Raw genomic sequence first — 19972 nt, 5'->3', positions numbered from 1 at the left:
CGCCGCCCGAGCCCCAACCTCCCTGGATCCCAGCGTCACTCCACCACCACCTCATATATCCCACAGCAGCAGCCGCCCATGCCGCCTATGCGCGCCTCCGTCCTCCTCCAGGCGCCGGCAGCACGCCCCGCCCCACGCCGCCTGCCACGCGCGCACCTACTCCAAACCGATGGCTCGTTGGCCTTCCAGGCTGCCGCTGGCTTGTTCTTCCTCTGGCCACCGCCAGCTCACCGGCCGTTCATCTTCGCCACTTACTGAAGGTCATCTTTTAGAAATTGCCATCATGTGTACAACTACGGCAAAATGACCTCTCCCCCGTGCCGCTCTCCTCTCTCTACCTGATATGCTTTTGTATCTATACTGCAGCTTGTTCTATTCTGCTTGTTTTTAGAGGAAAAGAGATGGTTCTTCACTGTCTTGCTCGTGTATGCTAATGATGTGACGCGGTTCAGCTGCTTGTGCGTTTGCACTAATGATCATTCAGCTGTGTTTGCTTGTCTATGTTACTGAACTGACAATGTTACTGAACTTGTGTTCTCGCTAATTCTGTACTTGTGTTCTCGCTAATTTTGTACTGGTGTTCACTCTTATGTATTACGGTGGCCATGGATGCACCCAACGAAGGACAACGATGGGCAAAAAATGATAGTGAAGCTGCTTGCCTCCTCTTCATATTCCATACTAGAAAACATCCTTCGACCCTTTATTTTCTTCAGTAAGTTTTCATTAAAAGACCTCAGAATAGTAAGTAGAAGTTTGACACAAGGACCTACATCAGTTCAACTGCAGAAAGAGAACAAGTCCATGAGATTATTATTAAGTTCAAGATTACTACATGGTCCATGTACGTATTTAACAACAAGTCCATGAATTACTATATGAGAAGTACAAAAAATACTACTGATGAGAGTTCATTTAAATACCTTATAGTGTTTTTTTCAGTACACACTATAGGATTTTATTCAGTTCAATGAATTCCAATAGAAAAAACTGCGGCTGTGTAATGATTCTTGAATTTACGTTTCTTCTTGCACTTTGCTCTATGGAGCAAAAGTGGTACAGTGATGATTCAGCTTGGGCGGGCTCTCAAAGTTGGAGACATAATAACCAGTTATTTAGACTTTTCAATCACACGATCACTTGCGGATATCCTCTGCTTTTCTTTACATCAATTATTTTTTATAAGTTCAAATTATAAAAGCAGATAAGTCCAGGGTTCATCGGCGGAAGTTTGAGAAAAAAGAGATAAAAGAAAAGGAGAGTTCGGAAAATGCGCTAGTACTGGTTACTACTGTCTGCTGTTGCATGAAGCCCCTACTGCTTGCATTGGTGTGCTGCTATTGTTTGTTGGTTCAGCAGGGTGACCTGAGTGTGTGAGAGAGATAGCAAAATGGAATGATCTTCTACATCGACTAAATCATGGCACACTCAGTTCAATTTCTTGATTTAGTCCAATTCAATTCCTAATTTTGTTTCAGTTCAAAGACTGCTATCTCTCTCAGTTTCTATGTTTAATTACAAAGTCCATGTACATTAACAGCAAATAAGTTCAAGTATATCAATAAATGAAAGTTCAGGTATATGGAATTTGATGCTTGTTGGGTGTATACAGGAGTATAAATGGATTTTCTTTTTGTTGAATGAAGTAGAACTTGTTGTTATGCTTCTGAACTTCTACCTCTTTCCCGCAGGTGGGTCACAGAAGCTATCACATCTCTTTCTGAACCTTTTTTCTCTGGAATTTCTTTTCTGCTTATGCGTCGGGTAAAATAGTACCAGAATGAGCTAGCCCCCCTGGTCAGTAGATCTTTCTTTCTATGTGTTAGTTCCTAGCTAATACGGTTACACTGCATTTTGCCATTCTATGAGAGGAAGCAAAGAAATGAAAAAGCAATCAGAGTGAGAAGAACCTCAAAAATCAAAAAGCCAGGTGCAGGGAACCTCTCTCTCTCTCTCTCTCTCTCTCAAATGATTTGCCATATGGTCCAATTTTGTATCTTTATTTTGTTCTTTCTTGAAGCTTGGATGAGAAGAACCTCACAAATTGCAGTATGTTCCACCGTATGCACTTTGTTCATGTTCCTATGTGAATTGATCAGTGATCATCGTGCTCGACCGTCTCCCTCCTGTCCCGTCCGTCTAGGTTTGGACTCACACCAGTTCAAGTAGTGATGTTGCAACAGGTTGGGGAACAATTTTGGAATCACGCATATATAGCGGTTGCTTGCAAATGAATTTGTCGTTGCTAGTACATTTTTTGTACCAGATGCTTCCAAGTGAATTGCCATTTACTGCTATCCATGATGTTCCTGCCATGTTTTTTTTTGAATTTACTATGTAACCACTGCTCATGGTAACATCAAACAACAAATTTTATATGCCTGGCATGTTTGATCTTATTTGACTCCATGACCATAGTGCCAAACAAAAATCTACAATATCCTTGCTAGCTTGCAGCTGTAACTTTGTAAAATTGTCTCTGAAGTTCTGATTGCATTGCCATCTCCCAGTGGGGCTCTGCTGCCGGAGCACCCTTGACGTTCACAACCACCATTCCAAGCCATTCAATGCCACCACCCCAGGCCGTTCATTGCTAGCAGCACCATGGATCCTGCCCCTCGCCCTAGTAGTTTCAGTTATCAAGTGAGTTTCAGTCCAACTTGAGCTCCTTGAGATGATAATATAATTAACTTCCAAATTATTACATGGTCCATGCATTTTACAGCAAGTCCATGTAGTACTACATGGGAAGTACAAAAATTACTTCTAGTGAGAGTTCATTTAAATCTACAGGGTCCAGTCCCATATATCTTTTAACCAGGTTCATGGTGAAGCCCAGGGTGCTCGTCGGCGATCACAATAAGCAGGCCGTCGAGAAGGAGCTGGGCAACATGGTGCAGCGGTGTGGCCAGTTCAACTACCTGAATTGTTTGACAGCAAGTCCATGTATTACTACATAAGAAGTATAAAAAATACTGCTTGTGAGAGTTCATTTAAATCCTGGTCAGTTCATCTCCTCAAAACATATTTACTTCTTCTCTACCCGTTCTATCTCCTGAACTGTTCATGTTGCATCCTTTCTCTCATGATGTGATGTTATTGCTCTGTCGTAGGTACAACATGGTCATAGAAACATCATATAGCTGACCACTGTGTTTGATTTTGGTCTGAGCGACCATGCTATGCTACCTACAAAACCATATAGTTTGAGTTTCCATGCATGCTCTTAGTTTTTGTTGTGTGGTTATGCATCTCATAGTTTTTTACAATGTTACATTTACTAGCTCGTCAGTCTTCTTTTACCTTCATGTGCCCTAACTTCTAAAGATGAAGTATTACAGTTGCTAGTTTCAATCTTCTTCTACCTTCTTGTGCACTTCTAAAAGATGAAGCTAATAGAGTTGCTAGTTTTGGTGTTACTTTAACTTCATGTGCAGTAATAAAAATACACAAAATTACCCATCAGTTCAAAGTGTGCCAAAGATACAGTCCTAGGTGTGTTGTAGTGCGTGGTTAATTGGTTACTGGTATGTGCAAGGCCCGACCGGTGACAGTGAGTAGGCGGCTAGTGTACTATGGCGAGCAAGGAGACAAACGCATGGAGCAGATGTGTGTGGCGAGCCGCTCATGGCCGATGCAGCGGCTGTCTCTACTGCTGGGTTCCAGTGCTACCCCGCCAGTCACTGTTGCCCCATGTTGGGTGTTCCAGAGCTTCAATGTTTTCAGTTCGTAGTTTGGATGCTTTTCAGCTCATCTACTTTCCAATCAAAAGTCTGATCATCTTTGTGTTTCCATATTCTGCACAAGAATCATTACACATGCTGGTATCTCATCTCTTAGATTTTTATTTTTTCAGGATGCAGCCAAAACCAGATGTAGCAGTTACAAAAAGGGTGAAATTGGAGGATCTACATTATTCTTGTTGGACGTTTAGAAAACAAGCAAAATTTTGAAAGAAAAAATAAAGTAGACGAAGTTCGTAATTTTGAAGTTTGTGATTTTGGCTCATGGCAGGAGTGACGATGAAGGATGTGAAGCTTCACCACCATTCAAAACTCCAGTATGGTCCAGTTCGTCATGAGGATCCAAAGCTTCAACTTTTAGTACATCTACTTCCTCATTGTAAGTCCAATTTCTGTTTTATGTTTCCAGCTTCGTATAGAACAAACGTGTGCTTGTGGTTAAGCATGAGAAATGAGCATCTGTACTGCTCTTGGTTTATCAATTTGTAGAGAAAAACATGTACCAAAGTCAATGTCTCAAAAAAGCCTCTTCTTTGCATCTTTCAGTGCTCACTTAGGTTGGCATCAAATTATTTGTTTCTTCCGATGTTGTGAACTTGAATTTTGGGTATATCTTTTGGTGCATATTTCTGTCTGTATCAAACTTATATGTTACATTTTATTGAGAAAAATGGATGTAGCATTCACAACTGTTTTGGATAACTAAGTAGAATGACTAGTACTGAGAGCAAGTATTCTACAAATGTACATAGTATGATTTTATTAATGGATAAGGACATGAAATCATATCTTACTTCAAGTTTGAGCACACGACTATTTTGTATCTTTAATGTTTCTAATAGAAAGTTCTGCAATTGATACGTCCAGATGGGAGAAGGAAATCAGTCCAACAGGCGCATCTAAAGTGAGATGTCGCGCACCGCCCACTTGTTCTCAAGCTGCCCGTTCTTGTCGTTCCAGCTTGCCATCAACCACAGTTGTCGCTCAACCCCCACAATGCATCCACGACCACACGTAGCCTCCCATTATTGTTTCCCACACCATGCTCTCCTGCGTATTGGTGGCCTTGATGAGTTGACTAATTGGTTGCCGCTCCTGCGTGCTACAGTATGCCTCTGAGTTGGTCACCATTTACATTTTTGTTTTAAGTTCATCTGTGTTCTTGTTGTCAGTCCGCCTGCAAATTTGTTATCGTTGTTAGTTCATGCCTGTTCTTGTTGTTAGGTCCTGTGTAAGTTTGTTATCGGTTCATGTGTATTGTGTTACTTTTGTTTCTTCATTAGTACATATCCACCAACAACCCGTTCAATGATGTAAGCCAGGCAAGTTCGAAAAGAAATGGATAAAACAATGGTGATGGTGAAAAGAATACAGACCATTCAACGATGTAAGCCACGCAAATTCTGAACTTATTGTTGACTCGTACTAGTACTGATGAAATGGGAAGCAAGTGTCACACGAATCCTCAATTGAATGGGAAGGAAGGTTGCAATGAGACTCTGGGAAATCACTATTTATTCTATCCTTGGTTCTTAGGAAAACATGGAAACAATTCTATGTGTGTTAGAATATCAGTCCATGTGGAGAAGAACATGTTGCCTATATGAAACATTAATACATTATTATCAATTCAATGTGTATTTCATCAATAGTTCATACAGAACAACCATAAAAATATATTTTTTATGTGTGGTGGAGAGAGTTCAACTTTATATTACATGGTAGCTCACCCCCTCTGTGGCAAATAACAACTTTTTGTCAATGCAATCCACAATCCAATACATGGTGTACCTTTTTACTAAGAGTACAAGTCCAAGTTTGCAATTTTTTGATGATTTGGTATCTGCTGGAGAAGGACCACTCATAAGGAATATGTGAGGGAGTCCTGGACTAGGGGGTGTCCGGATAACCGGACTATCATCATCGGCCGGACTTCAAGACTATGAAGATACAAGATTGAAGACTTCGTCCCGTGTCCGAATGGGACTTTCCTTGGCGTGGAAGACAAGCTTGGCGATACGGATATTTAGATCTCCTACCATTGTAACCGACTCTGTGTAACCCTAGCCCTCTCCGGTGTCTATATAAACCGGATGGCTTTAGTCCGTAGGAAGAACAACAATCATACCATAGGCTAGCTTCTAGGGTTTAGCCTCCTTGATCTCGTGGTAGATCTACTCTTGTAATATCCACATCATCAATATCAATCAAGCAGGACGTAGGGTTTTACCTCCATTAAGAGGGCCCGAACCTGGGTAAAACATCGTGTCCCTTGTCTCCTGTTACCATCCGCCTAGACGCACAGTTCGGGACCCCCTACCCGAGATCCGCCGGTTTTGACACCGACATTGGTGCTTTCATTGAGAGTTCCTCTGTGTCGTCACCGATAGGCTCGATGGCTTCTTCGATCATCAACAACGACGCAGTTCGGGGTGAGACCTTCCTCCCCGGACAGATCTTCGTATTCGGCGGCTTTGCACTGTGGGCCAATTCGCTTGGCCATCTGGAGCATATTGAAAGCTATGCCCCTGGCCGTCAGGTCAGATTTGGAAGTTTGAACTTCACGGCTGACATCCGCGGGGACTTGGTCTTCGATGGATTCGAGCCACAGCCGAGCGCGCCGCACTGCCACGACGGGCATGACTTAGCTCTGCAACCGTACAACAATCTGGAGGCCGCACACGAGTCCGCTCCGATCTTCAATTCGAAGCCGGCTGTGCAGATCGAGGACGGGTGGCTGGACACCGCCTCGGGGGCTGCAACCTCTACGGTGATAGAGCCGAACACTGACCTTGTCCCTCATGAAGCTCGTGACTCCGAGGTGCCGGACTCCTTGCCGGACTCCGAACCTCCCGCGCCCCCTCCAGTCAAATCCGATTGGGCGCCGGTCATGGAGTTCACCGCTGCAGACATCTTTCAACACTCACCTTGCGGCGACACCTTGAGTTCGCTAAAGTATCTCTCGTTATCAGGAGAGCCCTGTCCGGACTGCGGTCAGGACGGTTGGGATGCGGACGCCGAAGAAATTCAAAGCCCACCCACCACCCACTTAGTAGCCATTGTCGATGATCTAACCGACATGCTAGACATCGACTCCGAAGACATCGACGGTATGGACGACGATGCCGGAGACGACCAAGAACCAGTGCGTACTGGGCACTGGAAAGCCACCTCATCATATGACATATACATGGTGGATACACCAAAAGGAAGCGACAACGAGGAACAACAGGACGTGGCGAAGGACAACTCCCCCAACAAACAACCAAAATGGCAACGCAAGCGCCGCCCGAAGTCCCGCCTCGATAACAACGGCACCCATACCGACCCAGCCTTAGAGCAGGGTGAAGTGGTGGACGACGAACATGCCACCAAGCAACCATCCGAACAGGATGGATTGGACAAGCAACCCATCCCCGGCGAAAACAATAGTCTAGACGATCTCACGCCCGACAAACCACCGGAGCATAAGAACCTTCATAAAAGGCTCGCCGCCACTGCAAGAAGTCTGAAGAAGCAAAAGCGGATGCTCAAAACAGCGGAGGACGCACTCAGAATGAGATGGAGCAAAGTACTCAATACCACAGATAAATACGGCAATAGTCACCAGGCGAAGAGCTACCCGAAGCGCAAGTTGTTGCCCGAATTTGACGAGGAGGCCGTAGAGCCCCCACAGTCAAAAAACAAAGACGCCGCCTGGCCGGATAGACAACCAGATGACAGGCTAAGAGCGGCAAGGGGCGCCGCACACAAGCCGGCACACGATCCACATAAAGATCCTCGCAAAAAAGATGGCCCAGTCAGGTCCATCTACGGGCCAAAAAAGAAGGCTCCAGGGAGCAATACAACCCGCCGAGTGTTTGAAGACAATGGCACACCTAAATACAGGGGCGCCGCACACCCACTATGTTTCACCGATGAGGTACTGGACCATGAATTTCCAGCAGGATTCAAACCCGTCAACATAGAGGCATATGACGGAACAACATACCCCGTTGTCTGGATTGAGGATTATATCCTACACATACATATGGCCAGAGGAGATGATCTCCATGCCATAAAGTATATACCCCTCAAGCTCAAAGGGCCGGCTCGGCATTGGCTTAAAAGCCTCCCAGAAAATACCATTGGAAGTTGGGAAGAGCTCGAGGATGCGTTTCGAGCAAATTTTCAGGGGACTTATGTCCGCCCTCCAGATGCAGACGATTTAAGTCACATAACTCAACAGCCTGGAGAGTCAGCATGAAAATTTTGGAACAGGTTCCTCACCAAAAAGAACCAAATAGTCGACTGTCCGGACGTCGAAGCCTTAGCAGCCTTCAAACACAACGTCCGAGACGAATGGCTCGCCAGACACCTCGGCCAGGAAAAACCAAGAATGATGGCCGCACTAACAAGCCTCATGACCCGCTTTTGCGCGGGGGAAGACAGCTGGCTGGCTAGATGCAGCACCAGTGACCCGAGTACATCCGAAGTCAGGGATGGAAATGGGAAATCACGACGCAGATAAGATCAGCGCCGGAATAAGTAAAATGGCCCAAATAACACGGCGGTCAATGCCGGATTCAAAAGCTCTCGGCCGAATAATAAAACACTGCCCCTCAAGGACAACAGTGACGAGCTATCCAACCTAAACAAAATTTTGGATAGGATATGTCAAATACATAGTACCCCCGGGAAGCCTGCAAACCATACCCACAGAGATTGTTGGGTCTTCAAGCAGTCCGGCCGACTTAACGCCGAACGCAAGGGGTCCGACACACCAAGCGAAGACGACGAACCCCACAAGCAGCACGCCGGAAAATAGAAGACTTTCCCGCTAGAAGTCAAAACAATGAACTCACTTCATGTGATAACACGGAAACATAGTGCGGCACCTGCTGTACCAGGACACCGTCCGCAGAATGGGGATAGACCCGACCGAAATTCACCATAGCAGCACTTCCTTCAAAGGAGTGACGCCTGGCCTTTACGCCAAATGTACAGGCTCTGTACTACTAGAGGTCGTGTTCGGTTCATCCGACAACCTCCGTCGCGAAAAGCTCATTTTCCATATCGCCCCATTCAAAAGTAGCTACCAAGCACTATTGGGACGCGAAGCATTCGCCCGCTTTAACGCAATACCGCATTACGCGTCTCCCACGCTTAAAATGCCTGGTCCATACGGCTTAATCTCAGCAAAGGGTAAATCTGAGTGTTCCTCGACCATGGAAAATGTGAGACTGCGTTGACAGCCGCACACTAATCCGACCCTACTGGTCAGAAGCCCTGAAAACAGGTCATTCAGACCTTGGACACGGTTAGGCGAGTCCGGCATAAATAAACAAGGGGCTTCACCGCCACATACCCCTTCACAAGGGGCTGCACGTATAAACAATGAGAGCCAATAAAGCTCAAATTCATCATACTTTATTTTAACTACACCTTTTTGCATGATATTTTTCCAAACTAAGTTCTTCTCCTTTACAGATGAAGCACGTGCTACACCCGTCCAGGATACATCACAACGGAGACACAGGCACAGACGTGCAGCAGGGACCCGTTACAAGGATTCTTTTCAGATTAAGACCCTGCGTAAACCTTTCTTACCGTCTCTTGTTGATACACATCCCCCGGTTTCTTACCATAACCGAGGAGGAGGCTGGCGTTTTGGCATCGGCCGCGTCAGAAGTTCCTGCCTGTACCTGGACACTAGGGGCTTAGGGCATTGTTCTGCCCGGTATCATAAAGACCGAACACCTCAGGGAGTGTTCGGCGTCTCGAGTTAGGCCTTATATGCATCAGCTCCGAATCATGTCTTTGGTCAAATGTTGGGTTTGCCCGGCTCCTGTGTTTTGCTGCCTTACGTTCCGCTCCATCGGCTAACGCGGCACCAGGAGAACTACTGCGATTGTGCCCCGGTTCGGCCGGGCGAGCACCTCAATAGAGAAAGCCGAAAACTGACTGTCATGATATAGCGAGAGACTGGTCAACCACTCGATCGACTACTGGATTGTTTAGAATTCCTCCGCTTTGACGAAGGACCGCTTCCCGGTCAGGCGCATACGCGCCCCGAGTTCGGAGAAGCGCGGTGCCTCTAGGGGCTATATAGTAGCCCCACCTTCGAGCTCCTATGGCTAAGTGAAAGTGATAAAGCATTATAGTCCGGTTGCCTAGTTTGCTACGCTATCACCTCCTTCAAAGGACCAAGACGTTGGATTAAGTGTGAAAAAGCGCTTTTCTTTTTGCAAACACCCCCGCACCACGTGCGTGGGGGCTGAAGCCAAAGACTGCCATCTTTCAGGTTATGCATACACGGCCGCACAGGAGATAGTTTAATACTTGAACGCACAAGTATAAAAAGTATTGCATTATAAACATGATCTCACAAATCATACACGTCATTTGAACATAACATCTTTCGAGCACTGCGACTCTATTAAACGAGCGCCCTGCAGGACTTCCTCAAAATAGTGCTCGGCAGGTGATCGGCCTTTGTCTGAACCCCGGGATGCAACAGTGGTGGCATCCATCTCCGCCCAGTATGTCTTAACACGGGCGAGAGCCATCCGTGCACCTTCTATCCATGCCGACCGCTTCATCGCCTCGATATGCGGCACCGCCCCAAGGAATCGCTGCAACAAGCCAAAATAACTCTCAGGCTTGGGCCTTCCCGGCCACAGATGAGCGACCACATCCGTCATGGCAAGTCCGGATAATCTATTCAGCTCAGCCCACTCAGCCAGCCGACCAGTCAATGGAAGTGGACGCTCCAGACTATGGAATTGAGACCAGAAAAGCTCTTCCATTTCGTGATCCTTCTGTCGCACGACCGCGTCCACCGCACTCGCCGCCAAATCCAGATAAGGATCCTCCGCACCACACAATTGGCCCAACTGAGCATACTTCGGATCCGTGAACTTCCTACGCAGCAGAAAGGGCTTTCCAGCCGCAATATCTCCGGCCTGACGCAGTTCCTCCTTTATAGCCCGCATCGCACTACGGGCATCCTTGACTTCGGCGGCGGCCTTCTTCAGGTCCTCTTGCCCCGCTCGGCGTTCTCTTTCAAGAAACTCATAGCGGTCGGTAGCATCTTTTAATTTCACGGCCATTCCGGCCATCTCCTCCCTGCTTCGGCAATGAGCAGCCTTTTCGGCTTTTAGCTCTTCTGCTGCCTTCGAGGCAGCCGCATCACTTCTCCTGGCTTGCTCCTTGGCTTGAGCAAGCTCTGCTCGAAGGTCTTCCACAGCAGCGGCACCATCTGCATCAAGCATACAAATTGTAAGGAACAGACATCAGCTGTGACTCGTTAAGTCGTTTATTGACTAGCGCGATGTCCGCATCCGCAACGTCGAGTTGCCGCTTCAGCTCAGCAACTCCATCAGTCCGGCTGGCCATCGAACGTTCCGCCACCTGCGTAGGAAAGGCGACATCCTATAACTGCCACAAGCCGAGCTCCTCCTGAAAAGAGCCCTCGGGCCATGGAGCATCGGCCCTCTTGCTTATAACCGCCCCTCCGCACTCCGCCTGACGCCCCTCAATCATCTTCGGTTCCACGTTGAAGGTTTTGAGCCACAAGCCGAAGTGAGGGGTAGTGTGGAGGAAGGCTTCGCAGACGACAATAAATGATGAGATGTGGAGGATGGACTCCGGAGCCAAGTCATGGAATTCCAGCTCATAGTAAAACATGAGCCCCCTCACGAAGGGATCCATCGGGAAGCCTAAACCCCGACGGACGTGAGACACGAACACGACGCTCTCGCCGGGCTCGGGAGTAGGAATAACTTGCCCTCGGGCAGGCAACCTATGCGAAATCTCGTAGGTTAAGTACATGGCGTCTCTCAGCTTTAGCACGTCCTCTTCCGTGACGGAGGAGGGCATCCACCAGCCTCGTAGGTCGAAGCCGGACATTGTCGAAGGTCGAAAGTACCCGAATCTGGAGCCCTGGGTGTTGGAACTCAGGGCGAGGGGCGGATTCGATTGAGGATTGAAGAAAAAGAACGGGCCTTGATCCCATTATAAAGAGGGAGAATACCAAGAGCCATCCCCGTGACCGATTGGAACCCGCCTTCGATGGAGGAGGCGTGGCGACGGGCGCGGTTGGGTTACCCACGTCCGTATTAATGAGAATCCCGGGATAAGGGGAACACGATCTCTACTTCGACAAGACGTGCCAAGGAAACCGCTTCGCTAAACACGCTGAGGTGGTACAATAAAAACGATTCGAGTAAAGGCTTGGTAGTGGTGTGACGTCAGGCCACGAAATACGTCAGCAGATTGAACTTGTGTAAATATTATTTTCTCTACGGTGGTATGTGGAATTTATTTTGCAGAGCCGGACACTATCCTGGTGTTCACCATCTTCTATAAATTATTCGGAGAAGGAACCCGCCTTGCAATGCCGAAGACAACATGCGCGTCGGACTCATCGTCATTGAAGCCTGGTTCAGGGGCTACTGAGGGAGTCCTGGACTAGGGAGTGTCCGGATAGCCAGACTATCATCATCGGCCGGACTCCAAGACTATGAAGATACAAGATTGAAGACTTCGTCTCGTGTCCGGATGGGACTTTCCTTGGCGTGGAAGACAAGCTTGGCGATACGCATATGTAGATCTCCTACCATTGTAACCGACTCTGTGTAACCCTAGCCCTCTCCGGTGTCTATATAAACCGGATGGCTTTAGTCCGTAGGACGAACAACAATCATACCATAGGCTAGCTTCTAGGGTTTAGCCTCCTTGATCTCGTGGTAGATCTACCCTTGTAATACCCACATCATCAATATCAATCAAGCAGGACGTAGGGTTTTACCTCCATTAAGAGGGCCCGAACCTGGGTAAAACATCTTGTCCCTTGTCTCCTGTTACCATCCGCCTAGACGCACAGTTCGGGACCCCCTACCCTCGATCCGCCGGTTTTGACACGGACAATATGCATGTGAAAAGTTCACTTAATCTGCTACTCAAGGTCATACAAAAAAGTTGGAAGGCTGTCGTAGAGCAAGTTCTAGATCAAAGGGTGTAATTTCTGTTTCAATTACTGCTAGTATTGGATTTTGTACTATGGACAAATGTAGACAACTGTGTTTCTTGTATGTGTTCCCATTCCAGTTTTGATATATCTGCTAGTCAAGTTATTTCCTAAAAGCAACTGTATATACTTCCGATCGTGTATGGAAAGTTCATGTATTACTAGCATATAAGTTCAACAAATTAAATGTGGTTAGTTCGTCTATGAAATTAAAGGAAGTTCTAAGAAAAAGAAAACACAAAAAAGTGGGAAATAAATTCAGCATATTCAACTATATAACGCATGCAAATTCGATGATGATGACACGTCTAAACACATGTTAGATTAAAACCTAAAAGTTTCACTTCTATAAGTTCAGGTGCTGGATTCCTAAAACACGTGTACTCTGAAAAATACATCAGTACAAACAAACACATAGATCAGTATGCTTAAGTGCTCAACCCCTAATCATTTCGGACCATGAAAAATATCTCATTACAAACAAATTCGGTAATTTAGTAGCAGTTTGACGGAATTTTTTTGCATTAGTTTTGACTCGAGGCGCAATAAATATGAAACAAATTTGATAGCAATAAAAGTTTGAAGGAAAATGTCGGTGTACTAGAATAGGGGTACCCTAGTACCCCAAACTTGTGCACGGGCAGTTGCAGCACCCCGCGGCAAGGCTTGCCGGACGACCGCCAAGGTCCTCCGTGGCTCCCTTGGAGCCATTCAAGAAACAAAGTATTCAAGCCAAGGAGACGAGCCCCCGGCAAGAGGAGCTTGTCGGGAAGGCCAACCAAGGCATCCTAAGGAACTTGCCGCGACGTGCCACGCGTCCCGGCAAGGCAACAAGGCCCCGGCAAGAGGAGCTTGCCGGGAAGACCGACCAGGGCATCTCGAGGCCTGGTGGGCGACAAGCTTCCAGGCGCAACAAGACGACGGCCACGGCAAGGCGCTTGCCGCGGCAGGCGGCCACTCTGTACCCACGCTCCAGCACATCCACCAACGTGTCGCTCTGGGGGCCTTTCCAGGCGCGCGTGGCAGGAGGCTGTGCAGCCAGCGGTGCGCGGTGGCATGCGAAGCGGACAAGACTGCCATCGTGGCGAGCGGTGGCGTCCTTGACGGTACCTTTTCTGCACTGTTTGGGCGACACAGACGGGCATTTAATGCCCTTGTCCCCTGCCGTCAGGGTTAGGTAGGATACACTGTACAGGTAACTGTACCAACCACCTATCTTTTTACATTTGTACCCTTGTCTACGTTGCCACCTGTCGGTGACCCCTTTAGCGTGTAAAAGAAGGCCCACGCGCAACGTAGAGGGGGTTCGACTCTTTCGGAAGCCAGAAAAACACTTAGCTCTCTCGAGCAAGAACAGAATAGAATCAGACAAGCGGCAGTAGGAGTATTATCTCTCCGGAGAGCTCCGAAGCTGGGTAAACTGCTCGTGTGCTTCGCCTCGATCTGCTCTTCATGCGACCTCCGCCCCCCGCCGAACCGAAAGGGGCCACGGTCCGCCGGCCCCATAGGTGCTTGTGGATCAGTTTCCCCGACATCTATGGCGCGCCAGGTAGGGGAAGTCGAGATTGCGTGAACCCAATCCGGCGTTCACACGAGCTAGATCTACATTTTCTTCATCAACATGCCACCGAAGAAGAAGACTTCGGCGGCAGCTGCTCCGTCCACGTCACTTCCACCACCGCCGGAGCAAACGGGCGGTGGAGTAGGCGCCGGCGGAAGAACGGACGTCGACGAGGAAGCTCACGATGCTGCCAGGTCCAAGGACAAGGTCGCGCAGACCTCAGCGTCCGTGCATGTACCGCGCCCATCTCGGGAGGCGCAGGACCGACAGCGTCGTGGTACTCGCAGTACCATACGTTTGTTGGGCCAAGATCAAGCTGGTGGATCCCGGGGCGCTCAAGACCAGCATGCACGCCAACGTGCCAGCACGAGCGAGACACGGTCGCCCGGACGGGATAATGCTCCTTCTAACATAGTTAGAAGTCCGAGCATATCCCGCTCCTCGCGCCGTCCACCACTGCCACCCACCACTCCGGCAGAAGCTTTAGCGCGAGCTCAACTGCTCCTGGATTACCCTCCGACGTCGGACAAGATCGACGAATGGAGGGCCACCATTCAGAGTCTCATCGGCTACGCCAACGGCGACACTCCGCAGCAGCCGAGCACGTCGCTGCCGCGACAAGGTTGCCAGGCGCGGGCCGGTGGCAACGAAACTGGTGGGGGAGCAACCACCATGCAATCACCACCCCGAAGGCCAAGATCGCCGACTCGTCGGATCCACCTCGACAGTGACTCCACTGCGTCATCGGATCCACGAGCTCGTCGCAATCAGCGCCAAGTTCTTCATGATCGACAGCAAGAAGACGCTCGTACTCGCATCGAGCGCCGAAGAGAAGCGCGACGTCAATCCGACGAGTGCGCTGGGCCCTCTGTTGATAAGCATGCGCCAGGGGAACCAGGCGACTTGCCGTACGCGGTAGGTTGCCCTGCGTTCACTCGTGAGCTGCGGCAAGTCCAGTGGCCCAGCACGAAGAACTTTAAGCCAGATGTACCAGAGAAGTACGACGGCAAGATGCATCCGTCGGAGTTCCTCAGCATCTACACCATTGCGGTGCAGGCTGCCGGGGGACGGGACGACAAGATCCTTGCCAACTACTTCCCGCTGGTGCTCAAGCCCAACGTCAAATCCTGGCTCATGCACTTGCCGGATAACTCCATATCCTCTTGGGCCGATCTATGCCATCAGTTTGTTGGCGCCTTCACAGGCGGCCACAAGCCTCATGGCCAAGAGAGTGACCTTCACCTGCTCGCCCAGAAGGAAGGAGAGCCCCTGCGCAAGTACATTCAGAGATTCAGCAGCGTACAGCACAACATCCCAGACGTCCACCCTGCCGCGGTGATCAGCGCGTTCCATCAGAACGTGCGAAACCGCAGGATGCGGGAGGAGATGGCGATGTGCAAAATCAGAGACGTCAGTGAGCTATATGCCCTGGCCGACAAGTGTGCGCGTGCTGAGGAAGGGAGGAGACTCCCCGGAGAGAACATAGGAGCAGGAGGATCTGACAGTGATGATGCTGCCCTGGCAAAGAAAAACCGGCGGCAGAACAACAGGAAGAAGAAAGGAAAAGAGGTGCTAGTCGTCGAGCAGTCCGGCAACGGTGGTGGCGCCAAGAAAGCCAAAGCTGGTGACTCTGGCAAGGAGATTACCGCAGAGGTTGTGGCGGTCGCCGATAAGCAGGACAACACCAACAAACAATACTGCAAGATCCATCGCACCAAGGGCCATGACCTCCAGAGCTGCAAGAAAGTCGAGCAGCTTGTTGAGCAACAAAAAGCTGAATACGAGCGGCGCGACAAGGAGAAAGCCTAGGAAGGTCCTGGAGGATCCGGCAGGAAACGTCCCGGCCGAGGAGGGCGCCGCGGCAAGGCCAAGCAGCGGCAAGGAGACAGACCTCCTCGCGGCCGCGACAAGTATGAAGATGACGACAACGATGAAGACATGGATGATGAGGAGACTGATGAGCAGGAGTTCCAGAAAGCCACAGAGGTCCTGTGCGTTGACGGCGGTGCTTCTCTGCATACTTTGCACCGTCAACTCAAGCAGTGGGTGTGGGAAGTTAATGCAGCAGAACCACCTGTCGAGTCACGCAAGCCTCTGAAATGGTCCAGCACGCCTATCATCTTTGATATTGAGGACCACCCTGATCGCGTAACTGCGGTCGGGTGCTTGCCGATGTTGGTCTCACCAACTATCCGCAACCTCAAGGTCACTAAGATGTTAGTTGACGGCGGGGCCGGCTTGAGCCTGATCTCCTCCGCGGTGCTCCAGAAACTCCAGATCCCTGACAGCGAGCTCGAAGAAACCGGTACGTTCCAAGGAATCAATCCGGGAAGGAGCAAGCCAAAGGGAAAGATCACGTTGCCAGTAACATTTGTCAGCGAGTTGAACTTCAGGACTGAGAGGGTTACTTTCGACGTTGCTGACTTTCATTGCCATACAATGGGATACTCGGCCGTCCAGCACTCGCCAAATTCATGGCAGCCTCTCACTATGCCTACAACATGCTGAAGATGCCAGGCCCGATAAGTGTCATCTCTGTCCCTGGCGACAAGAAGGATGCTCTTATTTACGCCGACAAGATCTACCGGGAAGCAACAGCCGCAACAGATCGCAAGTCACTTGCCGCTGAAGCTCCCGGGGCGAAGAAGAAGACCAAGTTCGGCAAGAGCTCTGATGCCCACTCCGGCAAGCGCACCTCTTCGGAGTGCTGCGCTACCGTCGAGGACGCACCGTCGAGCTCCACCGGCAAGTGTAAAAAGGCAATGGCTGCTCCACCTGAGACCAAGAAGGTGTCCGCCAAGGAGGACGGCACTGGTGGTACCTTCACCATCAGTGCCACTCTCGACCCCAAATAGGAAAGCACGCTCGTTGCTTTCCTGCGGGCGAACGTCGACGTGTTTGCATGGCAACCGTCTGACATCCCCGGTGTTCCCAGGAAAGTAATTGAGCACCACCTTGCCGTCTGTCCTCATGCGCGGCCCGTCAAGCAAAAAGTCAGGAAACATGCAGTGGAGCGCCAAGAATTCATTGCGGAGGAAATCAAGAAGTTGGAAGCAGCAGGCCTTGTCAGAGGAGTGCTCCATCCTACGTGGTTGGCCAATCCTGTAGTCGTGCGCAAGGCTAATGGGAAATGGAGGCTTTGTATCGACTTTACCGATGTTAATAAAGCTTGTCCCAAAGACCCATTTCCCTTGCCGCGCATCGATCAGATTGTTGACTCCACGGCCGGATGTGACTTGCTTTCATTTCTTGATGCATACTCAGGATATCATCAGATCTTCATGGCAGAAGGGGATGAGGAGAAAACCGCATTCATCACCCCGTGTGGCACGTACTGTTTCGTACGGATGCCTTTCGGTTTGAAGAATGCTGATTCAACATTTGCAAGGGTAGTCCACCACGCTTTTGAGCCACAAATGCACAGAAATGTGGAGGCATACATGGATGACATAGTGGTCAAAAGCAAGGACAAAGCAACTCTGATTCAAGATTTGGACGAAACATTTTCAAATCTGCGCAAGATCAACCTCAAGCTCAACCCCGAGAAGTGCGTGTTTGGAGTCCCTTCCGGCAAGCTTCTCGGGTTCTTCGTGTCTCAGTGGGGAAATGAAGCCAATCCCGACAAGATCAAGGCCATTGAGCAGATCGAAGCACCAAAGCGCGTCAAGGATGTACGAAGGCTTGCCGGTTGCGTGGCTGCTCTCAGCAGGTTTATCTCTAGATCTGCTGAGCGCGCCCTGCCATTTTTCAAAATATTGAAAAAGGCAGGTCCAATGAAATGGACTCCGGAGGCGGAGGCTGCGCTGCAGGACTTGAAGAAATACCTGTCCTCCACTCCAACACTTGTCGCACCTAAGCCACAAGAGAAGTTGCTGCTGTATATAGCGGCAACCAATCAAGTGGTTAGTGCTGCGTTAGTGGCAGAGAGGGAGGCAGATGACGAGCCAGCAACCACGGCAGATGCATCCAGCGACAAACAGGGGGCTTCGCCGGCAAGCTCTGGTCCCGACAAGGATGGATCTACGCAAGAGCATGAGAAGATGCAGAAGAGAATGGTGCAGCGCCCAGTTTACTTTGTCAGCTCCCTTCTGCAGGGGGCTAGGTCAAGGTACTCTGGTGTGCAGAAATTGCTTTTCGGCCTCCTCATGGCCTCGAGAAAGCTGCGCCATTACTTCCAAGCACATGAGATCACAGTCGTCACTCGTTTTCCGTTGAAGAGGATACTGCAAAATCCCGAAGCAACGGGCAGGATTGTAGAGTGGGCACTGGAACTGTCAAGCTTTGGCCTCAAGTTTGAGAGCACTTCAACTATCCAAAGCAGAGCATTGGCAGAGTTCATAGCAGAGTGGACGCCAACGCCATATGAAGAAATTCTAGAGACGAGCATCCCCGTCAAGGAAGCGAGCAAAGAGTGGCTGATGTACTTTGATGGTGCCTTCTCGCTGCAAGGCGCCGGTGCGGGCGTGCTGCTTGTCGCACCCACCGGAGAGCACCTCAAGTACGTAGTCCAGATGCACTTTCCCAAGGAGCAAGCAACTAACAATACTGCAGAGTATGAAGGATTGCTTGCCGGTCTCAGGATCGCAGCAGACCTTGGGATCAAGAAGCTCATTGTCAGGGGTGACTCACAACTTGTCGTCCACCAAGTGAACAAGAACTATCAGAGTCCGTTGATGGAAGCATATGTTGATGAAGTGAGAAAGCTGGAAGAGCACTTTGACGGCCTACAGATGGAGCATGTCCCGAGAGCTCAGAATGACATCGCTGATGGCCTGTCAAAGTGCGCCGCACTTAAGTTACCTGTGGAACCAGGGATCTTTGTGCTCAAGCTGACTCAACCGTCCATAACGCCATCAACTGGACAGAACAAGAAGAGAAAGTTGATTTCTGGTGACTATTTTCCGGCAGAGCTCCCTGAAGCCGCCGCCAAGAAGGTCCCCAAGATCAACACCAACGATGCTGAGGAGCAGTCTGCTCCGGCAAGCCTTATGGTTTGTTCTGTCGCAGCAGACGCTCCCGACAAGCTTTGCTCCGGCAAGCTTGCCGGGGAACATCAAGCTCCGGCAGAGCCGCAGGTTCTCGCCGTAGAAGCGGATGCTCCCGCAGCAGCAGATGTGCCTTTAGTCCTTGTTGTCGAGCCACAAGCTCCAGCATGGGCACAGCAGATTGTCCATTTCCTTCAGACAGGAGAACTTCCCGAAGAGCAAGAAGAAGCGGAAAAAGTAGCCCGGCAGTCAAGTATGTACCAGTTTGTCGACAGCACACTGTACAGAAGGAGACTCAACGGTGTGAAATTGAAGTGTATTCACCGGGAAGACGGACAAAAGCTGTTGGCAGAGATACATGGAGGCATATGTGGTCACCACATTGGCGCAAGAGCACTTGCCGGCAAAGCGTTTCGGCAAGGTTTCTTTTGGCCGACAGCCCTCCAGGATGCAACTGCACAAGTAACCAAGTGTGAAGCGTGCCAGTTCCACTCCAAGTAGATACACCAGCCAGCTCAAGCTCTCCAGACGATCCCTTTATCCTGGCCATTTTCGGTCTGGGGGCTCGACATCCTCGGCCCCTTCCCCCGAGCTGTCGGGGGCTTTGAGTACTTGTACGTCGCAATCGACATGTTCACAAAGTGGCCGGAAGTGGAAGCAGTGAGGAAGGTGA

The 19972-nt window shown here is 49.6% G+C and overlaps 1 protein-coding gene across 4 annotated transcripts; it reads left to right on the top strand.

The window, feature by feature from the left end:
* On the top strand, positions 1 to 5138 carry LOC123161853 (uncharacterized; the record flags this gene model as incomplete). Of its 4 annotated transcripts, XM_044579677.1 has the most annotated exon segments (5): positions 1 to 260; positions 2511 to 2643; positions 2822 to 3003; positions 3857 to 4122; positions 4611 to 5138. In XM_044579677.1, coding segments are annotated over 3 exon segments (532 nt in total), but the record flags the coding sequence as incomplete, so codon positions are not given.
* Positions 5139 to 19972: the final 14834 nt, after the last annotated feature.

Source organism: Triticum aestivum, chromosome 7B, assembly GCF_018294505.1.
Source record: "Triticum aestivum cultivar Chinese Spring chromosome 7B, IWGSC CS RefSeq v2.1, whole genome shotgun sequence".
Taxonomy (NCBI): domain Eukaryota; kingdom Viridiplantae; phylum Streptophyta; class Magnoliopsida; order Poales; family Poaceae; genus Triticum; species Triticum aestivum.
The sequence above is the reverse complement of the archived record's forward strand: the minus strand, read 5'-3'. Positions and strand labels throughout refer to the sequence as shown.